At 42.8% G+C, this 19,412-nt stretch overlaps 1 protein-coding gene across 4 annotated transcripts in view; it reads left to right on the plus strand.

Moving 5' to 3' along the window:
- WDR89 (WD repeat domain 89) overlaps window positions 1–18,818 on the plus strand; it is a 118,198-nt gene extending 99,380 nt beyond the window's left edge. For 2 of the 4 annotated variants that reach the window (XM_073610180.1, XM_073610183.1), the window contains one exon: window positions 15,718–18,817. In XM_073610180.1, the coding sequence (XP_073466281.1) occupies window positions 15,754–16,923 (1,170 nt within the window). In that variant the 5' untranslated portion in view covers window positions 15,718–15,753 and the 3' untranslated portion in view covers window positions 16,924–18,817. Of the gene's footprint in view, window positions 1–11,997; window positions 12,144–15,717 lie in introns of all 4 variants that reach the window. The other 2 variants (XM_073610182.1, XM_073610179.1) reach the window with 2 other exon arrangements.
- Window positions 18,819–19,412: the final 594 nt, after the last annotated feature.

A 19,412-nucleotide genomic window follows, 5' to 3' on the forward strand; every position in this document is an offset into this window, starting at 1 on the left:
ATTTTGTGAAGTTAAATCACCCCTGGAACCTTCCTCAGGTGCTCTTTCCCACACTGAGCCCTTGGGTTACTTCCTTTTATAGGCCCTCTGCAAGAGCTGAGCCGCCTTCTATCCATTGCTCTGGCAGCCATAGTTATGCCTTTGTTCCTGTTCCTTCCTTGTAGCAGCCCCCTCCTTTTTTCTTTTCTTTTTTTCTTGCACTACAATGTATATTGTAAGCAAGTCCATTTTTCTTCCCTGAGGATCTTCTCATTACCTTCTGTGGGAATGTGATTCTCCTGCTCCATGTCCTGCTTTGAAGGCGTGTCAAACCGTTTACAATTTATCTTATGGGAGGGGTCAGGGCCATTGTCTATGGCTGCCTACCACTGCTTCCCTTGGGAACTGACTCTTTAGTTACCTCACAGGTGGGAATCATCTGACCTTTTCCACAAGGCTGGGTGGTTATTTTGCCTTTTTTGTTATTGGGCTACTGCCCTCAGGGAACAAGTCCCTTTTTTCCTTAGCTGACCCATTCTTCCAAAGATATTGGGGTTCTTGGGCGGCTTACAGCATCTAGCATCTGCTATCTGTTATTTGTCACAAGTTACAAGGCCACCACTTATTTCTCTGTTCACATTATTAAAACTTTTTTGATTAGCCAAGGTGGAGAGGCGGGCAGATGACCTGACTAGCTTCACCATGGAAAACAGAGGAAGCCTTGTGTTCGATGGAGTACATATACAGGAATTGTATTACCTGTCAAAGGACTTCATGGGTATGTAATTGGGAGAACCTAGTAAAAACTGGCATCTTACTTTGCCGTTTACTAATGGCATTTATTGAACAAGAAAGTCGGTAAGATACAGCCAATGCAATTTTTTTTTTTTGGGGGGGGGGGCTCCCTCTTTAGTAGAGGGAGGTGCACATATAGCGTTACATGTTTTTCGAAGTTCCATGTACACTAGCCCTGAAGAAGGAGGCCCATCCCCTAAAATGTGTTGGCTGTATCTGACGTTCTTGTTTAGTAAATACTATATGGTCTCATTAAAACGGCTGTACATTTTACTGATGTTGTTAGATATGTGTTTCTAGGAGAAAAGTTCCTGGGCAGTGATCAGTATAATACTTGCATAAGGATGCGCTTAAATGCATAAAGATATGTATGCGTACATAACTTGTTTTTATTAGCATTTATTTTTCCCCTTCGTTTTGATAATGTACGCGCTTACAAGCGTATATGTGTGTAAACGCGTAAAGAGCATGTTTTTTGGGTACAGATTTTTGGATTCTGTGTTATGGATCTGAAAGCAGCTCATGTTTAAGCACCTGTGTGAATGGCTCTATTGAAAACATTGCAGCTGCTTTCAGATACGCAATTAACCACTTGCGGATCGCCCAGCGCACATGTACTGCGTCAGGGTGGCCATTTGGTCCCAGATCACATACTTGGTATGTGATCTGACACTTCCAGGTCTAGGGCATGCTCCGCCGGTGACCCACTTCCACTGTGATGTGTACCGCGGACTCGATTTCTGCCGTCACCCACTGATTAGACAGTACACAGGCAGAACGGCAAGCTAAACAAGGCAGATTGCCGTTCTGTCAGAAGGGAAGGTATTTATCCTGTGTTCTTGCAAACCAATCAATATATGCTTATTGGGATTTTTTTTTTTTTTAATCAAACAATATGTAGCAGAATGCATATTGGCCAACAGTGAGGGGAAAAAAGTATTTGATCCCCTGTTCATTTGGTACGTTTGCACACTGACAAAGAAATGATCAGTGTATATTTAATTTTAATGGTAGGTTTATTTTAACAGTAAGAGACAGAATAACAACAAAAATATCCAGAAAAATGCATTTCAAAAAAGTTTTTTATAAATTTTTTTTTGCATTTTAATGAGTGAAATAAGTATCTGAGCCCATCGCATAACATGACTTAGTACATGGTGGGAAAACTCTTGTAGGCAATCACAGAGGTCAGACGTTTCTTGTAGTTGGCCACCAGGTTTGCACGCATCTTAGGAGAGGTTTTGTCCCACTCCTCTTTGCAGATCTTCTCCAAGTCTTTAAGGTTTCGAGGCTGACGTTTTGGTAACTCGACTCTTCAGCTCCCTCCACCTATTTTCTATGGGATTAAGGTCTGGAGACTGGCTAGGCCACTCCAGGACCTTAATGTGTCTCTTTTTGAGCCACTCCTTTGTTGCCTTGGCCTTGTGTTTTGGGTCATTGTCATGCTGGAATACCCATCCACAACCCATTTTAATGTCCTGGCTGAGGGATACTGTGAAGTTGTCCTGTCCCCTTAGCAGAAAAACACCCCCAAAGCATAATGTTTCCACCTCCATGTTTGTTGGTGGGGATGGTGTTCTTGGGGTTATAAGCAGCATTTCTCCTCCTCCAAACACGGCAAGTTGAGTTGATGTCAAAGAGCTCGATTTTGGTCTCATCTGACTACAACACTTCTCCGCTGAATCATTCAGATGTTCATTAGCAAACTTCGGACGGGCCTGTACATGTGCTTTCTTGAGCAGGGGGACCTTGCGGGCATTGCAGGTTTTCAGTCCTTCACAGCGTAGTGTGTTACCAATTGTTTTGGTGACTATGGTCCCAGCTGCCTTGAGATCATTGACAAAATTCTCCTGTGTAGTTCTGGGCTTATTCCTCACCGTTCTTATGATCATTGAAACTCCACGAGGTGATATCTCAGCTCATTACCTGTATAGAAGACACCTGGGAGCCAGAAATCTTGCTGATGGGGGATCAAATACTTATTTCACTCATTAAAATGTAAATCAATTTATAACTTTTTAGAAATGGGTTTTTCTGGATATTTTTGTTGTTCTGTCTCTCACTGTTAAAATAAACCTACCAATAAAATTATAGACTGATAATTTCTTTGTCAATGGGCAAACGTACAAAATCAGCAGGGGATGAAATACTTTTTTTTCCCTCACTGTAAACTGATGAATAAATTAGATTTATAAAAAAAATAAATGTATTGGGTATGTTTTATAGCAGAAAGTAAAAAATATTGTTAGGGTGTTTTGTTTTTTTGTCAAATTTGTCGCCAAAAATAAAAACCGCAAAGATGATCAAACACCACCAGAAGAAAGCTCTATTTGTGGGGGGAAAAAATGACGAATTTTATTTGGGTACAGCGTTGCACGGCCGTGCAATTATCAGTTAAAGTAAGACAGTGAGTGCTGTATCGCAAAAAATGGCCCGGTCAAGAAGTGGGGGGGGGGTTAAATCTTCCGGAGGTCAAGTGGTTAAACACTTGTATATGCTTCCCCCCCCCCCCCCTTCCTTTTACGGCCGTGTGAATGAAGCCTAAGCAAATTTCCGAGCGAGATGACTGGGTGCCCCCAACTACGTGCCCATAAAATGATCTGTCAGGTAAAATGGTTCTTGTATATGTATTTTATTAGTTTATGTAGCCCTTTTGTCTAAACTTTTGCAGTAACTGATTTGTACACGTAGACTGTTTTGGTGGTATTGGAAACATATGCCATGTTCTGTTTCCCTGGCCTCATTATATTACATACATACGCCTTTAGTTAGGAGTATAGGCTGTCTGGGTTTAATCTCAGCACAACACGTGGATTATCCTTAATCTGACTGGCCACAGGTTTACAAATCTCAATGTCACACAGACCAGCTGCTATTGCATCCTATTTTTCTCTGGCTCTGTAGACCATAGGCTATCAGTGTATGAGTTGCATGCCTCTGTAGAAATATTTGTTGTATTTCAGCTTAGTTTGTGTGATTTCAAGCAAAAAAAGCTTATATTTCTTAAAGGGGTTGTTGTGTGTGTGTGTGTGTGTGTGTGTGCTGTGTTTTTTTTTTTCTTTTTTACTCCTTTTGTCCTTGAGATGTGGCTACTGCCCATGTTAATCTTTTTGTTAGTTGAAGAATGACCTTGCCTTTTTCCTGCTGGATTTAGGATATATATTTTTCATTAGTCACGATGCAGATTGTATCTTCTAACTTGTACCTAGTCCTTCCCTGTCACCATGCATGCTTTCAAGGGAATTTTTGCTGGAAAATTTGATATTGTATATCTTCCTTCCTTGAAAGCAACCCTTAAAGTAAAACTTGAGTAAAATGTAAGAAGATAAAAATGAATAGCCCAATAAAAAATATGCACGAGCAGCTCTTGCAGCATTACTCGCCTTCAATTCAGAGAGTTTGTCTGCAGTACTTTTTTCTGCCACTAGATAAACCTACTTCCTCTAAGCCAAGGCCATCCTGGACCTTCCCCCCCAACTTGTAACTGGACAATGAATGGAGTAGTACAACCTTTTGGCTGTACTCCTGTGGATCACAGGAGTGCAGTTGTTTCTGCAGTGGGCTGACATCACAGAGCTGGTTCAGGCTTGGGAAAGATCTGGATCTGCCCACATGCCTGGACCTGCACCCGGCTCAGCCCCTCAGCGAGCTACTGAGAGCTTAAGCGAGCCACTCCTGCCCTCTCCACAGCCCAGTGCTCCAGTGAGCGCTGGAGGGGCAGGGCAGACAGTAGTGACTGATAGTCACCAGCTCTCTGCTCAGGGGGCTCCCGAGAACCAATCGATAGGTGTTCTTTGAGTGTTCTGGTCTCAGCCGATGCTGCATCCACCTAGGTAAGTATGATACTAAAATGAAAAATTCCTTTAACTAATTTCTCTGTCACTTTACCTAAACTTCCTATCGGCATGCTTCTTGTCAGCACATGAGCTGATTGGCTCCTTGTACTGCTTCTCCCTCTTAGTCTAGCTCTGCTGCTGTACAGGGGACTGCAAGATACCAGGTCAAATTCAGGTACTTAACCCTGCTTAAAAAAATTACATTTATGATGTACAGGCAGTCCCCGAGTTACGAACACAATAAGGACTGTAGGTTTGTTCATAAGTGGAATTTGTTCGTAAGTCGGAACACTGCATTTGTAAGTGTAACTTCCGCCTGTGCATGGATGTGGGATGTTCCGGGCGCTTGTTATGTTATCTGGGGCTCTTCTGGCCATGCAGTACATGTAGTACTGCAGTATGGGGTGTGTCCGGAGGTGCTCAGAGATATCCAGGACCAGCGTAGAGCACAAGTGGCCGGCATTTGAGGTCGTTCGTAACTCGTGTGTTCGTAACTCGGGGACTGCCTGTATTAATGATTACAAAGTCACAATAATTTGTCTTGGTTTTGCCTGTACAACAACTCTGCAAAAACGCTGGAAAAAAACGCCTTTAAAATAGCAATGCCTAGATGTGAACAGAGCTTTAAACTGGATTCTGGCAAAACTAAAAGCCCTCCTTTGCAGTGGGATTAATAGTCCTAGAATCCTTCTTGCTCCAGCATGCACACCTATATATAACTTTTACAATCAAACAAAATGGTGTACATGAGGGCAGGGGGGGGGGGGGGGGGGCTAAACCTTTTTTTTGGGGGGGGAGTGTGGTGTTACATTTTTGGGTTTAACTTGGAAGGGTAATCTCCCTATCGCTCATATTTAAAATACCAGAATAATTATTGAAGATCACTAGAGGTGTATTGCACTTATAAGACACCTACATAGCGCAGCAATCTTTAACCTAGATAGATAGCTGCTGGAGATAAAGAAAGAGCTGAAATGTTATATGTAACGTATACTGTGAGAGTCTATCATTAGATACAGTGTCACCCAGCTCTGACCTGACACTGGCTCCCATCCCAGCCATTTCCTAAGGTTGTGTTGCTCAAATTTCACGGCAAAAAGCTGCTAATCAAGCACACTTAGCAAATATCATCTGGCCAAGTATTAAAGAGCTATAATCAACATACAACACATAAACCACAGTGTCCATAAATGTTATTGGATGTGGCAATTGTTAATAGGTGAGCTGTACTATTAAAAAAAAAAAAATAGATCTCTATACAGTATACATATACAGTGGGGACGGAAAGTATTCAAACCCCCTTAAATGTTCCACTCTTTGTTATATTGCAGCCATATCCTAAAATCATTCAAGTTCATTTTTTTTCCGCATTAATGTACACGCAGCACCCCATATTGACATAAAAACACAGAATTATTGACATTTTTTCAGATTTATTAAAAAAGAAAAACTGAAATATCACATGGTCCTAAGTATTCAGACCCTTTGCTCAGTATTTAGTAGAAGCACCGTTTTGATCTAATACAGCCATGAGTCTTTTTGGGAAAGATGCAACAAGTTTTTCACACCTGGATTTGGGGATCCTCTGCCATTCCTCCTTGCAGATCCTCTCCAGTTCTGTCAGGTTGGATGGTATACGTTGGTGGACAGACGTTTTTAAGTCTCTCCAGAGATGCTCAATTGGGTTTAAGTCAGGGCTCTGACTGGGCCATTCAAGAACAGTCAGAGTTGTTGTGAAGCCACTCCTTCGTTATTTTAGCTGTGTGCTTAGGGTCATTGTCTTGTTGGAAGGTAAACCTTTGGCCCAGTCTGAGGTCCTGAGCACTCTGGAGAAGGTTTTTGTCCAGGATATCCCTGTACTTGGCCGCATTCATCTTTCCCTCGATTGCAACCAGTCATTCTGTCCCTGCAGCTGAAAAACACCCCCACATCATGATGCTGCCACCACCATGCTTCACTGTTGGGACTGTATTGGACAGGTGATGAGCAGTGCCTGGTTTTCTTCACACATACCGCTTGAAATTAAGGCCAAAAAGTTCTATCTTGGTCTCATCAGACCAGAGAATCTTATTTCTCACCATCTTGGAGTCCTTCGGGTGTTTTTTTTAGCAAACTCCATGCAGGCTTTCATGTGTCTTGCACTGAGGAGAGGCTTCCGTCGGGCCACTCTGCCATAAAGCCCTGACTGGTGGAGGGCTGCAGTGACTTTCTACAACTCTCTCCCATCTCCCGACTGCATCTCTGGAGCTCAGCCACAGTGATCTTTTGGTCCTTCTTTACCTCTCTCGTCAAGGCTCTTCTCCCCTGATAGCTCAGTTTGGCCGAACGGCCAGCTCCAGTAAGGGTTCTGGTCGTCCCAAACGTCTTCCATTTAAGGATTATGGAGGCCACTTTGCTCTTAGGAACCTTAAGTGCAGAAGAAATTTTTTTTGTAACCTTGGCCAGATCTGTGCCTTGCCACAATTCTGTCTCTGAGCTCTTCAGGCAGTTCCCTTGACCTCATGATTCTCAATTGCTCTGACATCCACTGTGAGCTGTAAGGTCTTATATAGACAGGTGTGTGGCTTTCCTAATCAAGTCCAATCAGTATAATCAAACACAGCTGGACTCAAATGAAGGTGTAGAACCATCTCAAGGATGATCAGAAGAAATGGACAGCACCTGAGTTAAATATATGAGTGTCACAGCAAAGGGTCTGAATACTTAGGACCATGTGATATTTCAGTTTTTCTTTTTTAATAAATCTGCAAAAATGTCAACAATTCTGTGTTTTTCTGTCAATATGGGGTGCTGTGTACATTAATGAGGAAAAAATGAACTTAAATGATTTTAGCAAATGGCTGCAATATAACAAAGAGTGAAAAATTTAAGGGGGTCTGAATACTTTCCATCCCCACTGTATATCTCTATCTTTTTCTGTTTATAGGTTTTGTATAATACAGTTCAAATATGTTAACCATACAAATGAATGCAGCTCTGTATTCATTAGGCTCTTTTCACTCTTGTGTGATTTGGGATCCGACTTGTCACAGGTTATGTGAAATTCAATGTTTTTCTATGAGAGCCGTTCCTACTGACAGTACAGAAGTCATTGCGACTTCAGAAAAGGTTCCTGCACTACTTTTGATCCGACTTTTACACTCTCATTGAAGTCGTGTCAAAGTCAGACTCCAAAGTTGCACTGAAAATCGTACAACTTTGGAGTCAGCTAGTGTGAAAGGAGCCTTAATACATCATTAAATGCATCCCCTTTTGACTGCCTACAGTGTATCTGAATTTCATTTGGCGTCAGCCTCTTGTACAGCAGACCTTAGAGATGAGGAGGGAGAAGCAGAACAAGGAGCCCATTAGGTGCAACAAACATGCTGATAGGAGAAGAAAGTATAGAGACAGAGATGAGCTCATTAGTGTACTACTTCAGGTCTTTGCCTTAGCTGGGCAAGACTGGGTGACCACTGCCTACGAAGCAATTTCACACACTTTGTAAAGATTGCCTTTCACTTGTTCCTACAGGCACAGGAATTAAAGTATAAGTAAACCCCCCCTATCGTTTTCAGCCAAGGAAGCTGCCATCTTTGCCTCTGTTTAATTTACAACTGCCATGATGCTGCACATGTGATCAGTTCTGACACCAGCCAATGGATAGTTTGACAGTTTGGTTGAGAGCACAACCAATGGGATTGTTACATTACGTGCCGGAAATGAAACTGTTTTATGGGTGGGTTTACTTCCGCTTTAAAAGGGAAACCCCCACAATGGGACATAGACAACAAAAAAGATGACCAAGATTTTAACCGTTCTCTACTCTATCCAAAAATAAAGGAAAAGGTTAGCATTACAAAGTCACACCTGGTCATCCCATTCCAAAACTTTGGGTTGGTCCCCTTTTGTGGCTTAAACATCCTCCACATCTCTGTTAAGGCTTTCCACAAGTTTATGGAGTGTGTCTGTGGGAAATTTAAAGTCCATTTGTGAGGTTAGTAACTCATGTTGTATGAGTAGACCTGGCTCACAATCCGTGTTCAGGTGGAGGTCAGGGCTTTGTGCAGGACTCAAGTTCTTCACACTCTATTGGACAGACCATGGTTTTGTTGGAGCTGGTTTTGTGCACGGGGGTACCGTCATGCTGGAACAGACAAGGGCCTGGCCAGACCTGTCACCACAAGGTTGGACAAACACTATTATCTGAAATGTCTTTTGTATGCTGTAACATTATTAATACCCCATTGGAAACCCCTTTTAGGCACAATCATTTGGAGGGGGTTGTCCACATACTTTTGGTAATATAGAGGGGGTTATTACAAACTGCAAAATTTTGGTGCAACTCTACATTGAAGCCAATCGGCTTCCAGGTTTTAATGCGAAAAGCTTAATTGAAAAAGCAGACGTTGGAAGCTGATTGTCTACAATGCAGAGCTGCATCAGATTCGGAGTGCACCAGTTTTAGTAAATCTCACCGAGAGTATAGATGTTATGGTCGGGTGTCCACAAATGTGGTGTATTTTGTAGCAATCTGACTCAAGGCAGCTTTTTTATTTTCTTTCTTTTTTTTTTTTTTTTTAATTGCTCTTAACCCTACTTTTCACTTTGTTTCCCCTGATAGTGAAAATTCATACTGTGGTGTTTTTTTTTTTTTTTTCTTTTATGTAGTATACTGTAGTATTTTTTTTTTATTTCTTATGAACCTTTATTCGAGAGCAAACATTAATTAAATTCTGAAAGGTCTCAGCCAGTATTATCTCGAACATCTAGGGGAGGCCCTGTCTCCAAATTACAGCAATTCTGTGTTCGTGTTGAACTGTATTTGTACAGTAGCAGTAGGTTTCCCTGGTATAATACGTATTGACTGTGATTTCCCTTTTATCCTGTCAGCTTGAATGCTTGACAAATAGGTCTGCCAATTATGTCTCTAAGTGTTTTGCTCAGTGGGAATATATTGTGTTTCAGCAGAATATACAGAATTTAAATGCACATTTGATCCACACTTGAAGTGATTCAGTCATGTTATCACAGGCATGTAGGAGTCTGATGTAGCATATCAGGTTACAAATAAAATTATTGTAGGAATAAAGTCCATCTATAGTCAATAAAAAATAAAAGTCAAATACAAATGATCTGCTCACCCTATCTTTTTTGATGACTGCAGTGGATTTTAAAGGGGTTGTAAACCCTCGTGCATTAAGGTGAAAAAACACCTGGCAGTGACTGGCCCCCCCTGTTTTACTTACCTGAGCCCTGGAACTTCACCTGGCGGAGACACGCTGTCCCTCTGCCCGGGGTTCTCGGCTCCTGATTGGATAGATTGATAGCAGCTCAGCCATTGGCTCCCGCTGCTGTCAATCAAATCCAATGATGCGGGGGGGCGGGGCCGAGTCCTACATTCGGCGTCTATGGATGCCGAATGATGATGGACTCGGGAGTGCGCCCGCAAGGTAAACCCCCAGGAGAATGCTTCTCCTAGGGGGTTATCTGATAAGAGGAGGAGCCGTCGAGGGACCCCAGAAGTCGAGGATCGGGGCCACTCTGTGCAAAACAAACTGCACAGTGGAGGCAAGTATGATATATGTATGTTGTTTTTTAAAAAAAAAATCCAAGCCTTAGGCCTCATACATACGGACGTTTTAACAGCGGCTTTTTTGAGCTTTTTTTGCTGCTTAAGAACACCACTCCATGTTATTCAATGGGCTCATACACACCATGGCGTTTTTGAGCTGTAACAGGCATGGTTATTTTTAAACTCCAAAAAAAAACAAGGACCAGCGCGTTCTGAGGCTCCAGTGCTAGAGCTGTTTTGACGCCGAAAAAAGCTGAAAGACGCGTATTAGCGCTATACCGACTTTTTTTAGCATCGGCGTTTTTAAGCTGTAAAAATGTTTATGTGGGTAATTTGGGAGTGGAAAATAGCAGAGGGATGTTTTTTTAAAAAAAAAAGCGCCTTAACTCTTACAAGCGACGTTAAACGCGCACTGACGCCAAATCAAAACGCTAATAAAATCGTGCTTTTAACGCTGCTTTTTTTCCAGGCGTTGTTACTAGCTTTACAGCTCGTTTTTTGAAACGTCCGTGTGTATGAGGCCTTACAATCACTTTTAATTACTTTCCTGTTCTAGAGATGCTGGAAACCTTCCTCATAGTCCCTTTTGACACTAGGGTTGCACCAATACCACTTTTTTAAGACCGAGTACAAGTACCGATACTTAATTTGCAAGAAGTACTCGCCAATACCGATTACCGATACTTTTTTTTTTTTTTTTTAACCACTTCGCGCAAATCATCATACCGGTACATCGACTTGAGGAAGTGGATATATACGTATATAGCCTGTAGCTGCAGGCTATATCCCAGTACCGTTTTTCAGAGCAGGCGGTCGGCTATCTGGTAATAATAACCGATCCAGCTCAGCAGCTGCTTGCCCGTTATCCCAGGCAGCAGGAAGGGACTCTACCCCCCACCCCCTCCTCCCTCCGACGTCTGCCACTATTCCCAGGCCTCCCGTCCCACCGGGAGACCCGATCTATGATCCAGCAGGTCCGCCAGCTAGGCTGTCACCCGAGCGAAGCTGGATTCAGCTTCTATCGGGTCTCCATAGTAAAATTCCGGGAAGCGACGTCACTTCTGGTTTACTCGACTGCCAATGGCGCCGATTAAAAAAAAAAAAAGACAGTGTTCAGAATCGCTGATTTTGGCAATCTGAATACTTTGAAGTACAAGGGAAGGATTTGGGGTCTTTACCCCATAAAGAGTACCTGTCATCGCCTATTACTGTCACAAGGGATGTTTACATTCCTTGTGACGCAATAAAAGTGATCAGATTTTTTTTTTTTTTTTAAAGGGACAGTGTTAAAAAAGAAGAAAATATATTTTTAAAGCACCCCCATGCTCGCACAGCAAAGAAAACGCATACGTAAGCTGTGCCCGCAAATGTAAACAATGTTTAAATCACACATCTGGGTTATCGCCACGATTGCCAGAGTGTGAACAATAATTCTCGCACAAGTCCTCCTCTGTCTCTAACCTGGTAACCCGTAAATTTATTTTTTTTTTTTTAAAGCATTGCCTATGAAGATTTTTAAGTACTGTAGTTTGTTGCCATTCCATCAGTGTGCGCAATTTTCAACCCTAACATGTTTGGTATCTATTTACTCTGGATTGTGTCAGCATTTTTTTTTTTTAACTTTTAACCACTTCAATACCAGGCACTCCCCCCTCCCCCTCCTCCTGCCCAGGACAATATTCAGCTTCCAGTGCTGTCGTACTTTGACAATTGCAACACTGTACCCAAACCAAATTTTTGTAATTTTCTTTCCGCAAATAGAGCTTTCTTTTGGTTTTTATTTTTTGCTAAACAAACTAAAGCTTTTTTTCTTCGTTTTGATATAAAATTTAGTTTTCTTGGGCCCTGATGAGGCGGCACTGACAATCTGCTTTGATGGGCACTGCCAGGCGGCGATGATGGGCACTGATAGGCAGCACTGACAGGTGGAATTGATGGACACTAATGGATGGCACTGATGGGCAGCACTGATTGGGCAGGTACTGACAGGTGTTAATGCTGGGCACTGATTGGCACTGTGATGGACACTGGCACCATGGTGGGCACTGATTTGCACTGTGGTGGGCACTGATTGGCACTTTATTAAGCACTGACAGGAGTTAATGATGGGGCACTGACTGGCAGCTGCTGGGTACATTTGATGGGGGCTGTGCTGATAATCAATGTGCTTATTATCAGCACAGACCCCCCCCTTCCGACAGGGAGAGCCGCCAATCAGACTGACACGCCATGCACCGGCATGTTATTCTGGACGTCATATGATGCCCATTCAGGATAGCAGAACCACCACCTGGCCGTCATTCTGCTATAGGCCGGGCAGGAAGTGGCTAAATATTTATTCATTTTTTTTTTTTTTTTGGATCGGGATTGGTGGCTGCTGGTGGGTTGTTCTTTGGGGGGGCAAACAAACAACAACCCCCCCCCCCCCCCGGTGGCAATGAAACAGAACCCCCACCCCCTCCCCTTGGGCGGTCCGGCAATTACTCGCTCGTGTGGCGGGGCTGTGGCGTCCACTCCTAGAGTGCGGCTCCAGTGTCCACTCCAGCTTCCTCCGCCATTTGTCTCTTCTTCTGCCAAAGCACTAGGCATCCAATAGGATCGCCTGACACTTTGGCCAATCGGGAAACGGGTCTCTCAGACCTGCCCCCTGATTGGCAGGGAGGAACGTTAGTGTGATGATAGCGAAAGTTTAGTCGCTTATCGTCACACAACTGGGTGGGCTCGGAGCGCAATGCTCTACGCTCCGACCCAACCTTTTTTGAAGCCTACTAGAGCCTATGACTCTAATCGTGTGCTTAAAAAAAAAAAAACACCCCGCCAAATTGAAATCCATGGTTTGGCGCCACTGATATGTAGATCAGGGGGGCCGGATGCATGGAAAAGGGAGGCGGCGCCTATGCGTCCTCTATGGACTGGCCGCCACTAATCGGGACCCAGAGGAGGACACAGGGAGCACAGAGGGGGACCTGGAGCATATCATATAGAACCGGGGGAGCATAGAGGGCGACTCTGAGGAGGACACGAGGGACAGTCGGTGCGGCAGTGGGGGCAGTTACATGCACCAATATCCCTGACAGCCGTGGGAGGGAGAGGAGGAGAAGCGGCTGTCAGAAAAGCTATACAGAGAGATTGGTGCTTGTAACTGCCCCCACTGCTGCACCGATCATGTCTGCGGCTGTCCAGGTATCGGATTAAGCATCGGAGTGTTTGCACGAGTGCAAGTACTCACGCAAATGTTCGGTATCGGGACTGATGCTGCCAACCCTATTTGACACCATCAGAGGGGCTCTAACACTCTTCTGGCAATTGGAGCTAAGAGGAGGATGGAAGACAGCACCTTCCATCACTTCTCCCCAGGCAATGTGAACTGAACTAGACTCCATGCCTAGAGAGGAGATAGGTGTGGCCAGCACTGACTACGATCAAAAAGAAGAGTTTTCAGTGGTGACACCAAGATCTTTCCTGCTCTATAATACCCCTTTTTATATGGGCCAGATCCGATTTTTCTCAGCGGAGCGGCCGGGTGACAGGTCAGTGTCCACGCCAATTCTGCAGAGCAGACATGGACACAGCCTGCTTTGCTATATGGGCAGTTGGATGTAAACGAACCGGCTGTCTGTTTACACCTGACTGCCCTTCGATCTAGTCCGGCCAAATGGGAACGGATCCCCTTGCGTTTGTTTTTATTGGATCGAAGGTAGCAGGGTATAAACGGACATAAGTCCATTTACATTCAACCACCCAAAGAGGAGAATGGAGAGTCTGATCAGGTCCTCCTTAAAAACAAGACAGGCGGACCCAATCGAACCACTTGTGTGAAAGAGGCTTAAATATGGCACAGAAGTGCTAATTGGGTTGAGTGCTGCAGTGATTTCATTCTGAAAAATTACTATAGTTCTACTGTCAAAGTTCTTCCCTTTTTTTTTTTTTTTTTTTTTTTTTTTTGTGGTGGGTGGTCAGTAACTGATGAAAAGAAACCGGTGGGGTCTCTTACCTTTTGTAGGGTGCTTGGTTTTTATCCTCAAATTATTGTCATTGACCCAGGATCCACAGGGCATACCCTGTTTTTTTTTTTTTTTTTTTTTTTTTTTTTTTAATAATTACATTTTTATTTTATTAGAATTCAGCTTAACAGTCAACTAAGGACAAAGACGTATGTCCATATATAACATTTACATGATATCCAAGGCTCTATATACACATCAAAATATTCTGTTCAAAAAGAAGAAAAACAAGAGAAAAGCGAATAAATAAATAAAAAAGGGCAAAAATCACTTCCCCTCTTAACATACAATATATTATAAAAGTTGAGTTTGCTCCGACACCCCCAGGGGCATACTCTGTTAGGCTCCTTTCACACTGGGGCGGGGGCGTTGTCGGCAGTATGCGGCCGCTAGCGGGGCGGTTTTACCCCCCTGCTAGCGGCCAAGAAAGGGTTAAAATCACCGCAAAGCGCCTCTGCAGAGGCGCTTTGCGGGCGGTATAGCCGCGCCGTCCCATTGATTTCAATGGGAAGGAGCGGTATACACTCCGCTCCTTCGCCGCTCTGAAGATGCTGCTGGCAGGACTTTTTTTACCGTCCTGCCAGCGCATCGCTCCATTGTGAAAGCCCTCGGGGCTTTCACACTGGAATGAAAGCAGCGGCACTTTCGGGTCGGTTTGCAGGCGCTATTATTAGCGCAATAGCGCCTGCAAACCGCCCCAGTGTGAAAGGACCCTTAATGTAAATATCCAATGCCACCATGCTGTGGCCCACTTCCTCTCACCCACTGTGCCTTTTTACTTGCAAGTGAGCCCGCCTACCACAGTTGGAGAGGTAGGTAGACCTGCTGCAGGTTGGTGCCTGTTTCATGGACCTGGGGCTGCTCGGCATGTTTGCTTTGGTGTATGTAGAGAAAGCAGAATTTGGTAAATTTTAAATGAGATTTTGGCTTAGGGCAGCAGCAGTATTTTACCTCTTCTAGAGAATTAATTAATACAGAGCTTACTTGTCATTAGCAGCTTTTAGGCTCCATGCACACTGGACTTAAAAAACGTTGATTCTACAGACGTTTGATGTTTTTTTCTCCTGCCTCTAGAAGCACTTCTGTTGTATTCTATGTGTCTTTGCACATTATGACTTCTACAGGCGTTTTCTGTCAGGGACGTTCAGAGGCAGGAAAAAAAACCCTTCTCTATCGCGTTTTCTGGAGAAGATTAGGAGCTATAAAAACATCAGTCTCTCCTAAACTCCTCTTATCTCTTCTGAATGTCAAGTTTCAACGTTTTTTATTAAAAATGCAATGCAGTGTGAAATGAATTCTGGTTATTTTGGGAGTAAAACTTTTGCAGAGGGGCGTGTAGTGCAAAAAACGCCTATAAACTAAAATTCTTAAACTCTCATAGACTCACCTAAACTTTGTACAATATGCTTTCTATTTGTGTCTTTTATGCCACGTTTTTTAAGCTAAAAACATTGAGGTTTTTTCTGCTCCTAGTGTGCATGGAGCCTTAGAGAATATTAAGAATGTGGTTTGTTTCCTCTTTAACAATGTTGTTTAATCTTTATTCTAGATCATTCTATGCGAAGGATAAAAATACATTTCCACCATGGAGCGTTTAGAAGAGCAATTTTCAGATCTTCGCGTAGCAAAACGATCGGCTATGAAAGACAACAGGACTTATATACTTGACATTGGCGTGTCAAGCGCAGTGGTGGAGGCACCAAACAATCAGACAGTTGCAATCTTGTGTTCTGATAAATCAATTAGGTTATATAACAAGGAAACCATGACCTGCCTTCAAGAATATAATGCACACCCTGGAGTGCTGAGTGGTATTCGCTTTTCCCACTCAAACAACAACCTGCTGTTTTCTGCATGCAGCGATGCCACTGTAAAACTGTGGGATGTTAGAGCTTCTGGTTCAGAACCTGCGCAGATATTTAATGGCTACCCAACAAATGTTTTTATTAGCTTTGATATTAGCTGCAATGACCTTGTTTTGTGTGCCGGTACTGAAAAAATAGACGACGACTCTTTTCTGGTCTTCTGGGATGCAAGATATAGTTCTGAAGGCAATTCTAGAGAATCTCTTGGCATCTATTCTGAGTCCCACAATGATGACATCACTCAAGTGCGCTTTCATCCAAACAAGCCAGGCCTGATGGCAACGGGTTCCACTGATGGCCTTGTTAATGTGTTTGATATTGCAGAGGATAATGAAGACGATGCCTTGAGTTCCACTTACAATTCTGATTCTTCAGTTAGTGTTGTTGGTTGGGCAGGCAAAGATTACAACCAGATTTATTGCTTGACACATGATGAAGGATTCTGTTGGTGGGATCTTGCCCAGGTGGACACCGATGAAGCCATCACGCTTTGTAAAGTTGAGGATATGAGGGAAAAAGTCACCAGCTGTTCTATTGACTATCTCATTGGTGGACTCTATCATGACAAAACAGATTCTATGTTTCTTGTGGCCGGGTCTCACACTGGTGATATCCATCTGTTAAGCTGCGACTCTGATAACCTGACGTGTTTAAAAAGTTTACAGGGAGGACATACTGCCACTGTGCGGTCATTCAACTGGTGTGTTGACGACAACTCTCTGCTAACTGGTGGAGAGGATGCTCAGTTGCTCTTATGGAAACTGAAAGCTAAGGGCTTGTCCCCTGGAAAGAGAGACTCCATGAAAATGACTTCCTCGGTACAGCACAGGGTTCGCGTGCACAACTCCAAATCTTATTCCACGAAGCAAAAGAAAAACAAAGACTTCTAAATAAATTCCATCTGAAATGAGAAGCAAACCTCTATTTTGTAATAATATCAAATGTTGTTTTGTATATGAAATTACTGTTCGCTTTATATATGTTGTATAATTGCTTCAATATTATTAAAGGGGACCTTTGTGATATGGCTCAGATGGAAGCAGCCATATACTAGTTCTGGGAAGTTTGGTAAACCTAGTTACCAAGTCGCTGGCTCAGAAGTTCTAATTATGGTCCCTAAATTGCTTCCATTTAAATTGCTTCCATTATATCATTTTAATTTCTGATTAAGTCCCTTTTAAACTTAGTACAACCATTGAAGCTAATATGTAATCAAATCAATCAATATTCAGTCATAAATGTGACACAAACCTAGGTACATCATACGGGGCCTATGATCAGAACACATGAGCAGCACCTTAGTGAGGGCTGCATGTTAAGCTGTCCAGTGGATTAAAAAAATGTAGGCAGGTGAACATTAACCACTTGCCGGCAAATCATGTACATGTACGTGATTAACTTCCAAGTGGTTATACCGAGATGATGGCTGCAGCTTCAGGCGTCATCCCGGCATTTTTTTTTTTTTTCAAGAGGTGATTGGCTCTTCTCTGCAAGAGCTATCCCAGCGGCTAATTGGCTGCTAGATGGCTTTTACAGGCAGCAAAGTAAGGGGGTGGAGATAAAATAAATAATAAAATGTGAAAAAAATGTAAAGTGTCCCCAGTCCCCTCATGCTCGTGTGCAATGGCAAACGCATGCATAAGTTAACACCAATTACACCACACATGTTGGGTATTGCTGCGAACGTCCGATCGAGAACAATAATTCTAGCACCAGACCTCCTTTAACTCCAAACAGGTAACCTATAAAGGCTTTTAAAACCTTGCCTATGGAGCTTTTTAAATAACGTAGTTTGTTGCCGTTCCATGAGCGTAATTTTTAAAGCATGACATGCTAGGTATTAGAGATGCACGCTTCTGGGGAAAAATGAGAATCACAATTTTTTTTACTTTAGAATAAAGATCACAATTCTCTCACGATTCTCGTGGCGTAACATCTTTCACATTATACAAAACAATTGGGCTAACTTTACTGTTTAGTTTTTTTAAATTAATGGCTCTCGTTCTGGGAGGGCGTCATATGACGCCCTCGCCTTCCCTGGCCACCACGATTGCCGGCGGCGCGCGCGCACCGTGTCACTGGGAACACGATGCACATGCCCAGCGTTGGCGATGTCCGCCTGGCACCCGCAATTGCCCGGTAACATGGCAGGACCGTGGATCTGTGTATGTAAACACAGATCCACGTCCTGTCAGAGAGGAGAGGAGACCGATGTGTGTTCTCAGTATAGAGCAACACCGATCGGTCTCCTCCCCTTGTGAGTCCCCTCCCCCTTCAGTTAGAAACACCTCCCTAGGAACACAGTTAACCCCTCGATCACCACCTAGTGTTAACCCCTTCCCTGTCAGTCACATTTATACAGTAATCAGTGCATTTTTATAGCACGGATCGCTGTATAAATGTGAATTGTCCTAAAAATGTGTCAAAAGTGTCCGATATGTCCGCCACAATATCGCAGTCACAATAAAAATCACAGATCGCCGCCATTACTAGTAAAAAAAAAAAAAAAATAATAATAAAAATGCTATAAATCTATCCCCTATTTTGTAGACGCTATAACTTTTGAGCAAACCAATCAACATACGCTTATTACGATTTTTTTTTTTTTTTTCTTTTTTTACCAAAAATATGTAGAAGAATATGTATCGGCCTAAACTGAGGAAAAAAATTTGTTTAAAAAAAAAAATTGGATATTTATTATAGCAAAAAGTAAAAAATATTGTGTTTTTTTTTTTTTTTTTTTCAAACTTGTCACTCTTCTTTTGTTTATAGCGCAACAAATAAAAACCGCAGAGGTGATCAAATACCACTAAAAGAAAGCTCTATTTGTGGGGAAAAAATGATAAAAAATTAATTGCGTAAATAGTTCCGATAGAGCAGTATAGAGTCAATTGTGAATGCTGGCCCTAGAATTATTGCTTTCACATTAGTGGGAATACCTCACATTGTAGTTCAATTGTTTACATATGCGTGTGGGACCTACATGCATGTGTGTTTTTTTTTTTTTTTTTTTAAATTGAACTTTATTGCAATCGCAACCCCCCCAAATGTGATTGAGCTTTTGGCAGGTACTTTTCTTGAAGATATCAGGGGTATAATAGACCCCCAATGTCTCCCCTTTTCTCAAAAGCAGCTAAACAAGCACTGATTGTGAGGAACTGGAGAACGCTGGAACCACTGTAGGAAGGGGGGGGACCCTTCTCGATAGTTGCTTTTAGGTTGTATGTATACATACAGCTATCAAAAATTAGCAAGTGCATGTTGGAATTGCCTGGGTAGTTGCAAACATGTCTCAAGTCAGTAATTTACTAGGTAGTAAAGCAAGGTTTAGGATGACCATCTTTGGAGCCTGTGCCTTTTTAAAAGCAAGCTAGCAATG

Source organism: Aquarana catesbeiana, linkage group LG13, assembly GCF_042186555.1.
Source record: "Aquarana catesbeiana isolate 2022-GZ linkage group LG13, ASM4218655v1, whole genome shotgun sequence".
In the NCBI taxonomy this organism is placed as follows: Eukaryota; Metazoa; Chordata; class Amphibia; order Anura; family Ranidae; genus Aquarana; species Aquarana catesbeiana.